This window comes from Sparus aurata, chromosome 18 (genome assembly GCF_900880675.1).
Source record: "Sparus aurata chromosome 18, fSpaAur1.1, whole genome shotgun sequence".
In the NCBI taxonomy this organism is placed as follows: domain Eukaryota; kingdom Metazoa; phylum Chordata; class Actinopteri; order Spariformes; family Sparidae; genus Sparus; species Sparus aurata.
In genome coordinates this window covers 24852981-24869285 of record NC_044204.1, presented here as the reverse complement: position 1 = coordinate 24869285, position 16305 = coordinate 24852981, and the positions used below count along the sequence as shown (strand labels likewise).

General features: G+C 42.5%; 3 protein-coding genes across 8 annotated transcripts in view; all 3 read right to left on the bottom strand.

Annotated features, from left to right (window-relative positions):
- The window catches only part of LOC115568595 (protocadherin alpha-C2-like), a 195076-nt gene that overhangs the window by 165623 nt on the left and 13148 nt on the right, over positions 1 to 16305 (bottom strand). The window contains exon 1 of one of the 6 annotated variants that reach the window (XM_030396038.1): positions 13653 to 16191. The exons of 3 other annotated variants lie outside the window; for them this stretch is intronic. In XM_030396038.1, the coding sequence (XP_030251898.1) occupies positions 13653 to 16010 (2358 nt within the window). In that variant the 5' untranslated portion in view covers positions 16011 to 16191. Of the gene's footprint in view, positions 1 to 262; positions 2824 to 3571; positions 6120 to 13652; positions 16192 to 16305 lie in introns of those variants that run through there. 2 more of the 6 variants (XM_030396008.1, XM_030396025.1) reach the window with 2 other exon arrangements.
- LOC115569284 (protocadherin alpha-8-like) lies at positions 6349 to 8892 on the bottom strand. Its single transcript, XM_030397311.1, has one exon. The coding sequence runs from the start codon at positions 8728 to 8730 to the stop codon at positions 6349 to 6351; it is 2382 nt and encodes a 793-aa protein (XP_030253171.1). The 5' UTR covers positions 8731 to 8892.
- On the bottom strand, positions 10034 to 12699 carry LOC115568635 (protocadherin alpha-8-like). The gene has a single exon (XM_030396133.1). The coding sequence runs from the start codon at positions 12581 to 12583 to the stop codon at positions 10214 to 10216; it is 2370 nt and encodes a 789-aa protein (XP_030251993.1). The 5' UTR covers positions 12584 to 12699; the 3' UTR covers positions 10034 to 10213.

The following is a 16305-nucleotide window of genomic DNA, read 5'->3' as shown; positions in this document are numbered from 1 at the left end:
AAAGAACATGCTGTTAAACAAGCATCAATAATATGTATGATGAGTATAGCAAAACAATGTGCCACCATTTAAATGAAAAGGCCATCTTCAAATACTATGCATTAAGAAAAAATGAATCAGTTTGAAACTAGTTTAAAATGCCAAGCAGGAAGATGTAGCTTCCCTGCTACTTCTACAGAGGCTTCTCGCTGTAATCATAACATTTTCACGGCAAGTTTCCAGGGTATGGGGGAAATTAAAAGATCCAAAGCATGAATCTTACCTTTGTAGATCCCCTCCTCCTGTCAGGGAGCACTAGTGTATTAGCATGGCTGCCAGGGACTATAGTAGATCCTATGCTCATTCTGGGTCCAACTAACATGTAGCGTTTGTCTCCAGATCTGTACTGGATGCTGTGACACAGAGTCCCGTCATAATTAGTCTCTTGTAGATATTTAGAAGTATAGTCTGTGGATTTGGAGCACTGCATTGCAATCAACACGATGATACTGATGATAAAAAGTACAGAGACTGAGCCCAAAGTTATCATCAGATAAAATGTCACATTGTCCTCCTCGTCAACTTTAGTGGCACTTATAACATCAGAAGCAGCAAAAGCCTCTTTGGGCTCCACCAGTTTGACAATGACAGTAGCTGTTGCTGACAGAGAAACGTTCCCGTTGTCTTTGACCAGTATGAGCAGTTTATGCTCAGCCTCGTCTGTCTCTGTGAATGAGCGATGTGTTCTGATCTGTCCTGTATAGCGGTCCAAACCAAAGAGACTGTGGTCAGTGACTTCCTGCAGTGAAAACAGTAACCAGCCGTTATATCCTATATCAGCGTCATAGGCTCTGACTTTAGTCACCAAGTGTCCTGCGTTCACGTTGCGGGGAATCTCCTCCACACCTTCAGCAGAACCGTTGGAGCTGACTGGATACAGGATGACTGGAGCGTTGTCGTTCTGATCCAGAATGAACACGTTCACTGTGACGTTGCTGCTCAGTGACGGAGTTCCAGAATCTGTGGCGACGACTTGAAACTGGAACTTTTTCAGAACTTCAAAGTCAAAACTTTTTAGCGCCAGAATTTCTCCATTTTCACTGTTAACATTTAAAAAGGAAGCTAGCAGGTTTTCTCTGCCTGCATCTCTTAGAATATGATAGGACATTAGAGCATTACTGCCCTCATCGTCATCTCGCGCCGTGACTGATAAAATAGACGCTCCCGGGTTGTTATTTTCAGTTATGTAGAAAGTATATGGACTCTGAGAAAACACTGGGCTGTTGTCATTCACATCTGACACTATTATTTTAATACTTTTGTCAGACGATAAGGATGGTTCACCAGCATCTTTCGCGAAAATTGTTACATCATATTGTGATATCTGTTCTCGATCCAACAGCGATTTTGTGACGAGAGAATACATGTTATTTTGTAAAGATGGGGTGAGGATGAAGGGGAGATCCTGGTTAATGTAGCACATAACTTTCCCGTTGAGACCAGAGTCCGAATCTTTAACACTAATCAAGGCCACTGTGGTTCCTGTTTTGGAATTTTCCGGGAGCGCATGTGAAAAAGACGTCACTTCAATCTCTGGTGCATTATCGTTCATGTCAACAATATGTATAATAACGCTCTTATCTGTCGTGAGTGTGGCCGCACCTTTGTCGGATGCCTGGATGTCAATTTCGTATCTGTTACATTCCTCAAAATCTACAGTTCCTGCCACAGTAATCACTCCAGTCACTGAATTTAAATTAAAACGTGCACGTGCTCGTGCATCCACGTCACTGCCAAATGAATATATAACCTCACCGTTTGAACCCTCATCCAGATCTGTAGCATTAACTTGAACAACAGTTGTACCAAGAGGAGAATTTTCCTTTAGCTGCACAGTATAGGATTCTTGAGTGAAAACTGGGGGGTTATCATTGACATCGGAAACATTAACTAGTATTGTCATGTTACCGGATCGTGGAGGTTTACCTCCGTCAATAGCTGTCAAAAGTAACACATGGATTTTGACAGATTCTCTATCAAGTGGCTTTTGTAGAATTAAACTCGGGGTTTTACGATCTTCACCACGGTCTTTCACTTCCAAACGAAAATGTTCATTATGGCTCAGCCTGTACTGCTGAACAGACAATGAACCACTATCAGCATCACGCGCAGCTTGCAACTGAAATCTCGCTCCTGGTAATGCAGATTCTGAAATCTCTAATATTTTTTCATTTTCTGGGAAGCTCGGTGCGTGGTCGTTCACATCGACAATCTCCACAGCTACATAGTGGACCTCCAGTGGGTTTTCTAACACGGTTTTCAAGTCAATCACACAAACCTTACTCCGGTCGCACACTTCCTCTCTGTCAATTTTGCGGTTCACATAGAGAATACCGTCGTCTTGATTCACTCGAAAAGGAGGCTCTGTCGAGCCGTACACAATACGGTACCCCCTCTCTTTCAGTGTGGTCTTATCGAGACCCAAATCCTTAGCAATACTTCCAACAACAGTTCCTTCTTTCACTTCTTCCGGGATGGAATATCGGAATTGTCCCGAAGCTCTGCTCCAGAACGTCACCAGAACCACCATGTAGGCTCCCCACATTGTCCGCGCTCTCCGTGTCTCGCGTCGTCTTTGTTCCATGATGTGAAGATGAAACATTCAAATAAAAAAATCTTATTTGAAAGAACTACACTCGTGCACTAACGCAAAATCCCTCCGTCACATTCATTGCCATAATCCAACCATCATCCCATGGAGCATCTCGATTTTTCAAAGGTAAACTGTAAATTCAAGCCGTCTGTGCGTCAAAAGGTTCAGTCAGTGATGGTGTTAAAGGAAGGGGAAGGGTCTAGTGGCTATGTCGAAAACATGTGGAAGTATTACTTGTCATTATACTGACACCAAGTGACTGCGAATCACACTGCAGTACTTTATTTTGAAACATAGACAGATCTATATAAAATGAAGGAATTTTACACCAAAAGAAAGCATTTTAAGAATAACGTGCCATATTCCCGCTTACACAGGACAGAAGAGGCCAGGTTGCTCGTACACCTTCATTTAACAGAAGTCCATGAAGACATTGACTGTGACATTACATTGCAGCAAACATTAAACTGTCATGCCTCAAATGAGAGTATCGCATTTTGCCCAGACAACGGATTCAGCACCACGGACAGCAACAGTCAATACATGACCAGCTTCCTCACTGGGATCAGTTCAGTGACCTGACACTTGCGGACAAAAAAAAAAATCTTTCCACGTGTTGTTGAATAGTTGGCCTAGCATGTGATAAAAATACAGGTATCCTCTCAACATAGAGTGCTTAATTACTGCACGTTTTTTTTTCAAATCACATAACATGTAAGCCAAAGAACAACCAGCAGATTCAGTGCATTAGATTCCAGAACCATACAACTGCACCAGCAAAGTATTCAGTGTCATGTGTGTAGTGAGCAAATACACAAATCAAACCATAAAAAAACACTTCACATATGAAAGTTTTCATATAACTCTGCTACAAATGTCATTCATCATACTGCACTTTTTTTTTTTAAAGAAAAACCTTTTAATTTGAAATATTCTTACCTCTCCAGATCCCCTCCTCCTGTCAGGGAGCACTAGTGTATTGGCATGGCTGCCAGGGACTATAGTAGATCCTATACTCATTCTGGGTCCAACTAACATGTAGCGTTTGTCTCCAGATCTGTACTGGATGCTGTGACACAGAGTCCCGTCATAATTAGTCTCTTGTAGATATTTAGAAGTATAGTCTGTGGATTTGGAGCACTGCATTGCAATCAGCACGATGATACTGATGATAAAAAGTACAGAGACTGAGCCCAAAGTTATCATCAGATAAAATGTCACATTGTCCTCCTCGTCAACTTTAGTGGCACTTTTAACATCAGAAGCAGCAAAAGCCTCTTTGGGCTCCACCAGTTTGACAATGACAGTAGCTGTTGCTGAAAGAGAAACGTTCCCGTTGTCTTTGACCAGTATGAGCAGTTTATGCTCAGCCTCGTCTGTCTCTGTGAATGAGCGATGTGTTCTGATCTGTCCTGTATAGCGGTCCAAACCAAAGAGACTGTGGTCAGTGACTTCCTGCAGTGAAAACAGTAACCAGCCGTTATATCCTATATCAGCGTCATAGGCTCTGACTTTAGTCACCAAGTGTCCTGCGTTCACATTGCGGGGAATCTCCTCCACACCTTCAGCAGAACCGTTGGAGCTGACTGGATACAGGATGACTGGAGCGTTGTCGTTCTGATCCAGAATGAACACGTTCACTGTGACGTTGCTGCTCAGTGACGGAGTTCCTGAATCTGTGGCGACGACTTGGAACTGGAACTTTTTCAGAACCTCAAAGTCAAAACTTTTTAGAGCCAAAATGTCTCCAGTTTCTGAGTTGATGTTGAGAAATGAAGTCACTTTGTTTCCATTACTCCCATTCTTGAGAATATGATAGGAAATAAGTGCATTGTCTCCCTCGTCACGATCAGAGGCTCTAACAGAAAACACAGAGGCTCCTGGGGGGTTGTTTTCGCTGATGTAGAAAGTGTATGGACTCACTGAAAACGTGGGTCTGTTATCATTCGTGTCTGACACAAACACGCTTATAATCTTTTCAGATGTTAAAGCAGGTTCACCTGCGTCTTTAGCGATTATTGTTATATCATATGTTGATTGTTGTTCCCTGTCAAGTTGTGACTTAGTGACAACAGCAAACATGTTGTCTTGTATTGATGGAGTTAATGTAAAAGGGCTTTCTTCAGCGACATAGCTGATTATTTTTCCATTCATTCCAGAGTCCAAATCAGTGATGCTGATAAGCGCTACGGTTGTTCCTGGTCTGGAGTCCTCTGAAACAGCACTAGACAACGATGCCACTTCTATCTCAGGAGGATTATCATTTGTATCTCCAATTTTTATGATAACACTTTTATCTGTCCTGAATGGAATGCTTCCCTTATCAGAGGCCTGTATATCAATGTCATAGCTGTCCTGCTCCTCAAAGTCTACACGACCCTTCACAATGATCTCCCCAGTAACAGAATCGATATCAAACAGCTCTCTTATTTTACCTTTTACATCACTGCCAAACGAATAAACAACCTCCCCATTAGTACCGTCGTCTAAATCGGTTGCATTAACCTGGATGACTGTCGTGCCGACTGGAGCGTTCTCTTGTAGCACGGCTGAATATGTGTCTTTAGTGAACACCGGCATATTGTCATTAACATCTAGAACATCTATGTATATTTCAACTGTGCCTGTCTTGGGTGGATTTCCTCCATCTATAGCCGTCAACACCAATTTATGGCTGCTTTTGGCCTCTCTGTCAAGCTGTCTCTGTAATTGTAGAATTGGAGTTTTGCCATCTCTCCCGCGATCTTTAATCTCTAAACGAAAATGCTCATTCTGGCTGATTTTGTACTGCTGGACGGAGTTCGTGCCTCCATCCGGGTCGTGGGCATTTTGCAGCTGATATCGCGCACCCGGCAGCGCAGACTCTGAGATCTCCAGCCTCTTTGTTTTCTCTGGGAATGTGGGAGAGTGGTCGTTCAAATCAGTTATCTCCACGGTGACATAATGTACTTCGAGTGGGTTTTCGAGAACAGTTTTGAGGTTAATTAAACACACACTGCTTTCCTTGCACACTTCCTCTCTGTCTATTTTATGATTCGCATAAAGGACCCCGTCATTCTCATTTACCTTGAAAAGAGGTTCGGTAGAGCCGGACATAATGCGAAATCCCCTCTGCTTCATCAAATTCAGGTCTATTCCCAGGTCTTTCGCTATATTCCCAACAAAACTACCCTCTTTGAGCTCTTCAGATATAGAGTATCTCAGCTGTCCCGAAGCTGCTCTGAAGAATAAAAGTAAAACCAAAGCGGCGAGCAAATGTGGTCGCTGTCGCCATGTCTCCCATCCTCTTTGTCTCATGTTTTGAGGTAAATGTACGAATCCAAACGCGTCCGTCATTCTCCACCTGTCTAGATTCGTGCGTCCATCAAAACCTGCAATATAATTATATCTCCTTGGAATGTATTTGACAAAATCCAAAAACCGCCACCGTGCGCGTATTCCAGGTCTGCCAGCTAAATGTTGCCTCACCAGACTGAACGTACAAGGCGGACTCATGTAGGCTATATCCTATACAGAGACGCTGCTGGGCGCTATACTGATAAGGTACTGCCACCCTGTGAATGTGTTGGAGAATGCATTTATTACGTGGTCATTGCTGAAAGTCACTGAGCATGTTTTAACTTTTTCAATGAGAAAGTTTTCCCCTCCCCTCTGAGGTCAGTTTAAACCAGGGTTCAGCACCATGTTAGAGGGGTCATGACAAACGAGCTGCTTGATTAAACATATAACAGATAAAAATATTTACTCACCTCTCCAGATCCCCTCCTCCTGTCAGGGAGCACTAGTGTATTAGCATGGCTGCCAGGGACTATAGTCGATCCTATACTCATTCTGGGTCCAACTAACATGTAGCGTTTGTCTCCAGATCTGTACTGGATGCTGTGACACAGAGTCCCGTCATAATTAGTCTCTTGTAGATATTTAGAAGTATAGTCTGTGGATTTGGAGCACTGCATCGCAATCAGCACGATGATACTGATGATAAAAAGTACAGAGACTGAGCCCAAAGTTATCATCAGATAAAATGTCACATTGTCCTCCTCGTCAACTTTGGTGGCACTTTTAACATCAGAAGCAGCAAAAGCCTCTTTGGGCTCCACCAGTTTGACAATGACAGTAGCTGTTGCTGACAGAGAAACGTTCCCGTTGTCTTTGACCAGTATGAGCAGTTTATGCTCAGCCTCGTCTGTCTCTGTGAATGAGCGATGTGTTCTGATCTGTCCTGTATAGCGGTCCAAACCAAAGAGACTGTGGTCAGTGACTTCCTGCAGTGAAAACAGTAACCAGCCGTTATATCCTATATCAGCGTCATAGGCTCTGACTTTAGTCACCAAGTGTCCTGCGTTCACATTGCGGGGAATCTCCTCCACACCTTCAGCAGAACCGTTGGAGCTGACTGGATACAGGATGACTGGAGCGTTGTCGTTCTGATCCAGAATGAACACGTTCACTGTGACGTTGCTGCTCAGTGACGGAGTTCCAGAATCTGTGGCCACGACTTGGAACTGGAACTTTTTCAGAACCTCAAAGTCGAAACTTTTCAGAGCTGTAATGTGTCCATTATCAGAGTTTACATTCAGGAAAGTTGTGACGTCATTTCCCCGAGCAATATGATAAGAAATCGCCGCATTATCATTCACATCATCGTCCGTTGCGCTGACAGAGAATACTGACGCTCCAGCCACATTATTTTCAACCAGATAAAACTGTAATGGATTTTGGGAGAATTTTGGTCTGTTGTCATTTACATCTGAAATCTGAATATTGAGAGTTTTAAAAGTCGATAAGGGAGGTTCACCACAGTCAGTGGCTTTTATTATAACTTCATAATGCGACACATCCTCTCGATCTAGAAATCCTTTAGTGACAACTGAATAGGTATTCTCTTTATAAGAAGGTTTTAATTCAAAAGGAACATCCTCGGTTATGCTGGAAATAATTTTTCCATTGACACCGGAGTCTTGATCTGTCACACTAATGAGTGAAATAATTGTTCCCGGTTTCGAGTCTTCAGACACTGTATTTGACAGAGATGTGATTTCTATTTCTGGTGGATTGTCATTGACATCTTTTATCTTTACAATGACTCGACACCTGCTTGTTAATGGAGGTGTTCCTTTGTCGGATGCCTGAACATCAAGTTTATACATCTCAGCTTCCTCAAAATCTAGCTGTCCCTTCAGTTGTATTTGCCCAGTTATTCTGTCCAATTCAAAGATATCGTAAACTTTACGCACTAATGTTTTGCTCAGGCTGTACTCTATTTCTCCATTCGTCCCTTCATCTGGATCTGTTGCATTCACTCTCGTAACAGTCGTACCTACTGGGACGTTTTCATATATTTCTATTTGGTAAGTCTCCTGACTAAATATTGGTCTATTATCATTGATATCAAGAACAACAACAGAAACATTTAATGTTCCTGATCTCGGAGGTTTACCTCCATCAACCGCTGTAACAAATAGTACGTGTTTATTCTTCTGTTCTCTGTCTAGGGACTTCTTCAGCACTAGAAATGGTATTTTTTCCTCATCGTTTTGACTAATTTCTATTTCAAAGTGTTCGTTAGACGTCACCGTGTATGTGCGGATAGAATTAATTCCTGCATCAGGATCACGGGCCGCATGCAATTCGAATCGTGCCCCCGGAGATGCATGCTCTGCGATTAGAAATTGTTGTTCCTTTTCAGAAAAAATGGGGGAGTGATCATTTACATCAGTAATTTCCACGACTACATAGTGTATTTCCAGAGGGTTTTCAACAAGGACTTTCAGCTCAATTACGCAGGCACCGCTTCCCTGACAGAGCTCCTCTCTGTCGATTTTTCTCCGGACCTGTAAGGCGCCATTGTCCGGGTTTACCTCGAAAAAGGCGTCCTTAGATCCAGAAACAACGCGGATTCTTCGCTCAGTCAAAGAGGTTCTGTCCAGACCAAGATCCTTAGCAACGTTACCAACAGCGGTTCCCTCTTTCATCTCCTCTGGAACAGAGTACCGTAATTCAGCCAAAGCCTGCTCCCCGAGAACCAGCAGTAAGGAAACATAAAAAGCAAACCAGCGGCAGTCACTAAATCGACATCGTGCGTCGCTCCCCATCATTATCCAACGAGACAGATACACACAGGTGTTTGTTTCTGCCGCAAATCAAATGAATATATCCAACACGTTCAGCATAGCATGTTTAGAACACACACCACACGGTCTCGTTCGACTCGCATGCTCAAATCAAATGTATCCTCTGCTGTGAGGCGCTGAACAAAAGCTTTCTGAGGGGAGGGACTGAGAGCGGTTCATATCCTTATTGATGTAACAGTGACACCAAGAGGGCAACATTTTTAGACGATTCAATGTCGTTCAAAGGATACTTCGGAGTATATGATTTGGTCAGAAAATCCACCGGACATATCACAAGAAAAGCAGGTATAAAGCAGATTGTGAGAAAGCAGCATGATCACAAACGCGTAATCCTGTTTACAACGCTCCAACATTCCTAAGAATGATTGTTCCCTCTGCTTCAAATAGATAAAAACAGCATGGAGTAGTGAAATACCACGCTCAAGACAAATCTCAATAGGTATGTCTTCTATGTGGCAAATTAAAGAAAGTGTAAAGCGGGGGAAAACATTGCTACACTTAATGGACCAACGCCTGTGAGCTGGTTCAGGCAGACAACTCGAGCTGCATCGATATACACATGACACTCCCCACTCTCCACACTGATCCACCAAACGCACCCTGCCAGTTTTAAGGTCTATTTAAACTGCAGAAATCTCCAATCTCTCCCTCTGTCTGCTAGTGCCACCACCTCCCTGCGTCAGTGTAGCCACATGTTCTTTAAGCCCCATCCTCCTCTCCAATATCGCTATGTAAACATATCTGCGGGGAGTGATGAGTCCGGAGCCTAGACACTAAACTCTATCTGTGTCTTGCTGCTGTAATAACATTTTCAAATGGGAGTTGTCTGACTGGAATATATTTTTTTTTTTTGAGCTCCGCTCGTTGTTTTGCTGGAAGACAGTCAAGTCAAAGTATTTCAGCACCTTGGACAGGAATTCAAAACAGACTCGCAGCCTTTTTCTGTCTTAACCACCTCACGTTGCTTCCCTAATATGATGCCTTTTGCAGAATGACGATACATACTACGAACATAAATACCTTACAGCATATCAGTGTAGGTAGGTGTTGTTAAGAATTGAATTATAATCATTGATGGGACAACGGTTACAATTTGTTCAATCGTTTGCTTTCTGTTTTCTGTCACCAGGAGAGAAGGGACATTAACGTCATCATATACAAACAAATGTGGTGTTTATAATAACTTCAGGAGTGTATGAATGTGTTTTAAGGGAGCCAAAGAATGAGAGGAGCGAAGATGAAGTTGTGCATCAGACAGCAGCTCTTGCTTGCATAATCAGAAAGCCCAGTGCAACAATATTATTGGCTGACACATTTCTATTCATCTCTTAACTGAGAATAGATTAGAACATTTATCAGCTTAGTTTTAACCGTCTGATTAATTCACCAGTCCAGGAACCCCAAATGATATGATACACATCTGAATAAAAAACATCACACTTGCATATCAAGCTCTTACCTCTGTAGATCCCCTCCTCCTGTCAGGGAGCACTAGAGTATTAGCATGGCTGCCAGGGACTATAGTAGATCCTATACTCATTCTGGGTCCAACTAACATGTAGCGTTTGTCTCCAGATCTGTACTGGATGCTGTGACACAGAGTCCCGTCATAATTAGTCTCTTGTAGATATTTAGAAGTATAGTCTGTGGATTTGGAGCACTGCATCGCAATCAGCACGATGATACTGATGATAAAAAGTACAGAGACTGAGCCCAAAGTTATCATCAGATAAAATGTCACATTGTCCTCCTCGTCAACTTTAGTGGCACTTTTCACATCAGAAGCAGCAAAAGCCTCTTTGGGCTCCACCAGTTTGACAATGACAGTAGCTGTTGCTGACAGAGAAACGTTCCCGTTGTCTTTGACCAGTATGAGCAGTTTATGCTCAGCCTCGTCTGTCTCTGTGAATGAGCGATGTGTTCTGATTTGTCCTGTATAGCGGTCCAAACCAAAGAGACTGTGGTCAGTGACTTCCTGCAGTGAAAACAGTAACCAGCCGTTATATCCTATATCAGCGTCATAGGCTCTGACTTTAGTCACCAAGTGTCCTGCGTTCACGTTGCGGGGAATCTCCTCCACACCTTCAGCAGAACCGTTGGAGCTGACTGGATACAGGATGACTGGAGCGTTGTCGTTCTGATCCAGAATGAACACGTTCACTGTGACGTTGCTGCTCAGTGACGGAGTTCCAGAATCTGTGGCGACGACTTGGAACTGGAACGTTTTCAGAACTTCAAAGTCAAAACTTTTCAGCGCAGATATTTGTCCGTTGTCTGAATTAATGTTGAGGAACGATGTTACGTCATTTTCACTCCCTCCTCGAACAACATGATATGAAATCGCTGCATTTTCATTCACATCATTGTCTGTTGCGCTTACAGAGAATATTGGCACTCCAGCGACGTTATTCTCTGACATATAAAACTGTAATTGATTTTGTCCAAAATGTGGTCTGTTGTCATTTACATCTGATATCTGAATGCTGAGAGTTTTAAAAGTAGATAAGGGAGGTTCACCACAATCAGTGGCTTTTATTATGATTTCATAATGTGACACCTCCTCTCGATCCAGAAATATGTTCGTGACAACTGAATATATGTTTTCCTTATAGGAGGGCTTTAATTCAAAAGGCACTTCATTTGCGATGCGTGAAATAATTTTTCCATTGGCACCGGAGTCTTTATCTGTCACGCTGATAAGGGAAATAACTGTTCCTGGTTTTGAGTCTTCAGACACTGTGTTTGACAGAGACGTGACTTCTATTTCTGGTGGATTGTCATTGACGTCTTTTATCTTCACAATAACCTTACACCTGCTTGTTAATGGAGGTGTTCCTCTGTCAGATGCTTGAATATCTAATTTATAAATCTCAGATTCCTCAAAATCCAAAGCACCTGTCAATTGTATCTGCCCAGTTATTCTGTCCAATTCAAAGATGTCGTAAACTTTACGCCCTAATGTTTTGCTCAGGCTGTACTCTATTTCTCCATTCGTCCCTTCATCTGGATCTGTTGCATTCACTCTTGTAACAGTCGTACCGACTGGGATGTTTTCATTTATTTCTATTTGGTATGTTTCCTGACTAAATATTGGTCTATTATCATTGATATCAAGAACAATAATAGAAACATTTAATGTTCCTGATCTCGGAGGTTTACCTCCATCAACTGCTGTAACAACTAGTACGTGTTTATTCTTTTGCTCTCTGTCTAAGGACTTCTTCAGCACTAGAAATGGTATTTTATCCTCATCGCTCTGACTGACATCTATTTCAAAGTGGTCATTCGACGTCACTCTATATGTGCGGATAGAATTAATTCCAGCGTCAGGATCACTGGCCGCGTGCAATTCCAATCGTGTTCCCGGAGATGCATGCTCTGCGATTAGAAATTGCTGTTCTTTTTCAGGAAACATGGGGGAGTGATCATTTACATCAGTAATTTCTACAACTACATGGTGCATTTCCAGAGGGTTTTCAACAAGGATTTTTAGCTCCATTACGCACACACCACTACCCTGACACAGCTCCTCTCTGTCGATTTTCCTACTGATCTGTAAGGCACCATTGTCTGGGTTTACCTCGAAAAACGCGTCCTTAGATCCAGAAACAACACGGAACCGTCGATCAATCAAAGATGTTTTATCCAGACCGAGATCTTTAGCAACGTTTCCAACAAGGGTTCCTTCTTTCATCTCCTCTGGAACCGAGTACCTCAGTTCAGCGAAGGCTTGCTTTCCGAGCAAACACAGCAGTAAGAAAGAATGAAAAACCAACCAGCAGTGGTCACGTAATCGACATTTCCTTTCACTCCCCATCTTTCTCCAACGAAACACACGTCTGTTTCCTCAGCAAATAAATGTTCTATATCCGCGGACTACACGGTCTCATCCTACACACAAAAACAGACGTATCCTCTGCTGTGAGCGACCAAACAAAAGCTTTCCGAGGGGAGGGACAGCGTCTGGTAGTTCCTCGTTTATGTTACACTGACACCAAGAGGACAATATTTTTTTTACCCCTTTAAATTGAGTAGATGTGTCTTACTTCAGATTTTCAGGAAGTCTACCTGGAAAAATAATTTTTAAAAAGTGTACAAACTATCCAAACTCCCTAAAGTTGATTGAAGCAGTCATATTTCATTCTCATAACCAAAACAAGTGAGGCTGCTACGATTTAATGCAATTTAACTGATCTGATGAAATATTACTAGTTACCACGCTTAGGCAGCATTAAGCTATCTTATTCTGCCTGCAAACAGTAAAGGCAATGGATTTCAGTACCATGGACAGTGATCACTGCTCTGCAACAAACTGATATCCTCAGCAAAAGAGATCTGTACTCAGTTATCAAGCATGTTACAAGATACTCAAGCAAATACATCCATAAAACAAAACAACAAGTGTGGGTATGAGGTTGTTGCAGATAAAATGTGTAGATTTTGGTCAAAACCTGTTGGATACATTTCAAAAAATCCAAAAGAAACTGTAAGTGATATAAGTGATTTTCTCAAACTTGCTTTATAATGGAATATAATTGCATATTCCATCAATTTGAAGTATGCCTGGTAATCATGATGGTCCCAGGAGAATATAGATGTTTACAAGAGAGATAAACAATATTGGCAAGGATGACAGTAAGCAAACCAGGGAGGCAATCCATAGATTATTATTATTATTATGATGATGATGTTGAACTCCTTATAGGCAACGAACAGATCAGATCCGAGCACACCCACATGTTTTGATGTTCCTGATAAAATGATACTGTTGATGGTCATTGAAGATAGGTTTTTGACACATAAGTATGTACACAATCCTAAGCAATTAGGACATTTTAACGAGTAGACTTAAAGGACAAAATAAATATCCAAAGCATTAATCTTACCTCTGTAGATCCCCTCCTCCTGTCAGGGAGCACCAGTGTATTAGCATGGCTGCCAGGGACTATAGTAGATCCTATACTCATTCTGGGTCCAACTAACATGTAGCGTTTGTCTCCAGATCTGTACTGGATGCTGTGACACAGAGTCCCGTCATAATTAGTCTCTTGGAGATATTTAGAAGTATAGTCTGTGGATTTGGAGCACTGCATCGCAATCAGCACGATGATACTGATGATAAAAAGTACAGAGACTGAGCCCAAAGTTATCATCAGATAAAATGTCACATTGTCCTCCTCGTCAACTTTAGTGGCACTTTTAACATCAGAAGCAGCAAAAGCTTCTTTGGGCTCCACCAGTTTGACAATGACAGTAGCTGTTGCTGACAGAGAAACGTTCCCATTGTCTTTGACCAGTATGAGCAGTTTATGCTCAGCCTCGTCTGTCTCTGTGAATGAGCGATGTGTTCTGATCTGTCCTGTATAGCGGTCCAAACCAAAGAGACTGTGGTCAGTGACTTCCTGCAGTGAAAACAGTAACCAGCCGTTATATCCTATATCAGCGTCATAGGCTCTGACTTTAGTCACCAAGTGTCCTGCGTTCACATTGCGGGGAATCTCTTCCACACCTTCAGCAGAACCGTTGGAGCTGACTGGATACAGGATGACTGGAGCGTTGTCGTTCTGATCCAGAATGAACACGTTCACTGTGACGTTGCTGCTCAGTGACGGAGTTCCAGAATCTGTGGCCACAACTTGGAACTGGAACGTTTTCAGAACTTCAAAGTCGAAACTTTTAAGTGCCATAAAATCTCCATTTTCGGGGTTTATGTTTAGAAATGCTGTCACTTGATTTTGATGACCAGCATCTCTGAGAATATGATAGGAAATAGCCGCGTTATCTCCCTCGTCACGATCAGACGCAGTTAAAGATAATACAGACACTCCTGGAGGGTTATTCTCAGTCACGTAAAAATTATATCGGCTCATTGAAAACTCTGGTCTGTTATCGTTTACGTCAGAGACAACAACCCTCAGTGTCTTTTCGGATGTTAAGGCTGGCTCACCTGCGTCTTTGGCGACTACTGTTACATCATAAATCGATTTGTTTTCCCTGTCAAGCTGTGACTTGGTCACGACAGCGTACATGTTGTCCTGTATTGACGGCGTTAGTGTGAAAGGGACATCACCTTTAACAAAGCTGATCACTTTCCCGTTCACCCCAGAGTCCAAATCAGTAATACTTATCAGTGCTACGGTCGTTCCTGGTCTGGAATCCTCTGAAATTTGGTTAGACAGTGACGTCACCTCAATTACAGGTGCATTGTCATTTACGTCTTTAATATTTACAGTTACGCTTTTATCAGTTCTAAATTGAATTGCACCACTATCAGATGCTTGGATATCTATCTCGTAACTGTCATCCACTTCATAATCTAACTGTCCTTTGACAGTTATCTCACCTGTGCTCGGGTCGACATCAAACAGCTCGCGCACCTTACTGTTAACATTCCCAAAAGAATAGCTAACATCCCCATTCAACCCGTCATCCATGTCTGTGGCATTTACTCGTATGACTATTGTTCCAATTGGCGAATTTTCATTTATCTCAGCAGAGTATACATCTTTTGTAAAAACTGGTGCGTTATCATTCACATCTAAAACATCTATTAAAATCTCCATGGTGCCTGTTTTAGGAGGTTTACCCCCATCCAGGGCTGTAAGCAGGAGCCTATGGCTGCTGGAGGCCTCTCTGTCTAACGGGCTTTGTAACTGTAAAATAGGGACTTTGCCATCTTTCCCGCGATCTTTCACTTCTAAGCGAAAATGACTATTTTGACTTAGCTTATACTGCTGAACTGAATTCATACCACCGTCAGGATCGAGAGCAGCATGCAGCTGAAATTTGGTCCCTGGTAACGTGGACTCTGAAATCTCGAGCCTTTTGTTGTTCTCGGGGAAAGAGGGCGAATGGTCGTTTACGTCTAACACCTCTACTGCGACATAGTGGATCTCCAGTGGGTTTTCTAGCACAGTTTTAAGGTTAATCAAACATACACTGGTCCGCTGACATATCTCCTCTCGGTCAATATTACGATTTACGTATAAAATCCCATCATTTTCGTTCACTTGGAAAAGGGGCTCAGTGGTGCCAGAAACGATACGAAGTCCCCGTGCTTTTAAAATGTTTGGATCTATTCCCAGATCCTTTGCTATGTTCCCAACAGCAGTACCTTCTTTGATTTCTTCCGATATAGAATATCTTATTTGTCCCGATGCTTTGCCCAAAATCAGACTCAAAACCACGACGAGGGCGAGCCGTTTCCTTCCCTGTCGCCAGGAGTCCTCTCCGCTTCGTTCCATTGTCTTAAACCAAGTGATATATCCAGAAATGACAAACCAAACTACACACGATTTACATATCCATCAACTGAAGAACAAAAAAGCCCATGTCACAACGTGCCCGGGTCATATGGACGAGAAAATCCTCTGTTCAAATAAAATCCGATCGGATGATAATGGTCTGCCCTCCTGAATGCCTCAGAGTCAGTCTCACAGAGCTATGCATGGAGAACCGGTGCGATGCGTATTTCTTGTTATTTAGTGCCACCATGCGATGAATTCACAACATCAGATTATCTAAACTCCTACAGACAAA

What these genes read in the sequence shown, in the direction of transcription:
- LOC115568635 (XM_030396133.1), bottom strand. Translation starts at nt 12,583, where the DNA reads ATGGGGAGTGAAAGGAAATGTCGATTACGTGACCACTGCTGGTTGGTT.
- LOC115569284 (XM_030397311.1), bottom strand. Translation starts at nt 8,730, where the DNA reads ATGATGGGGAGCGACGCACGATGTCGATTTAGTGACTGCCGCTGGTTT.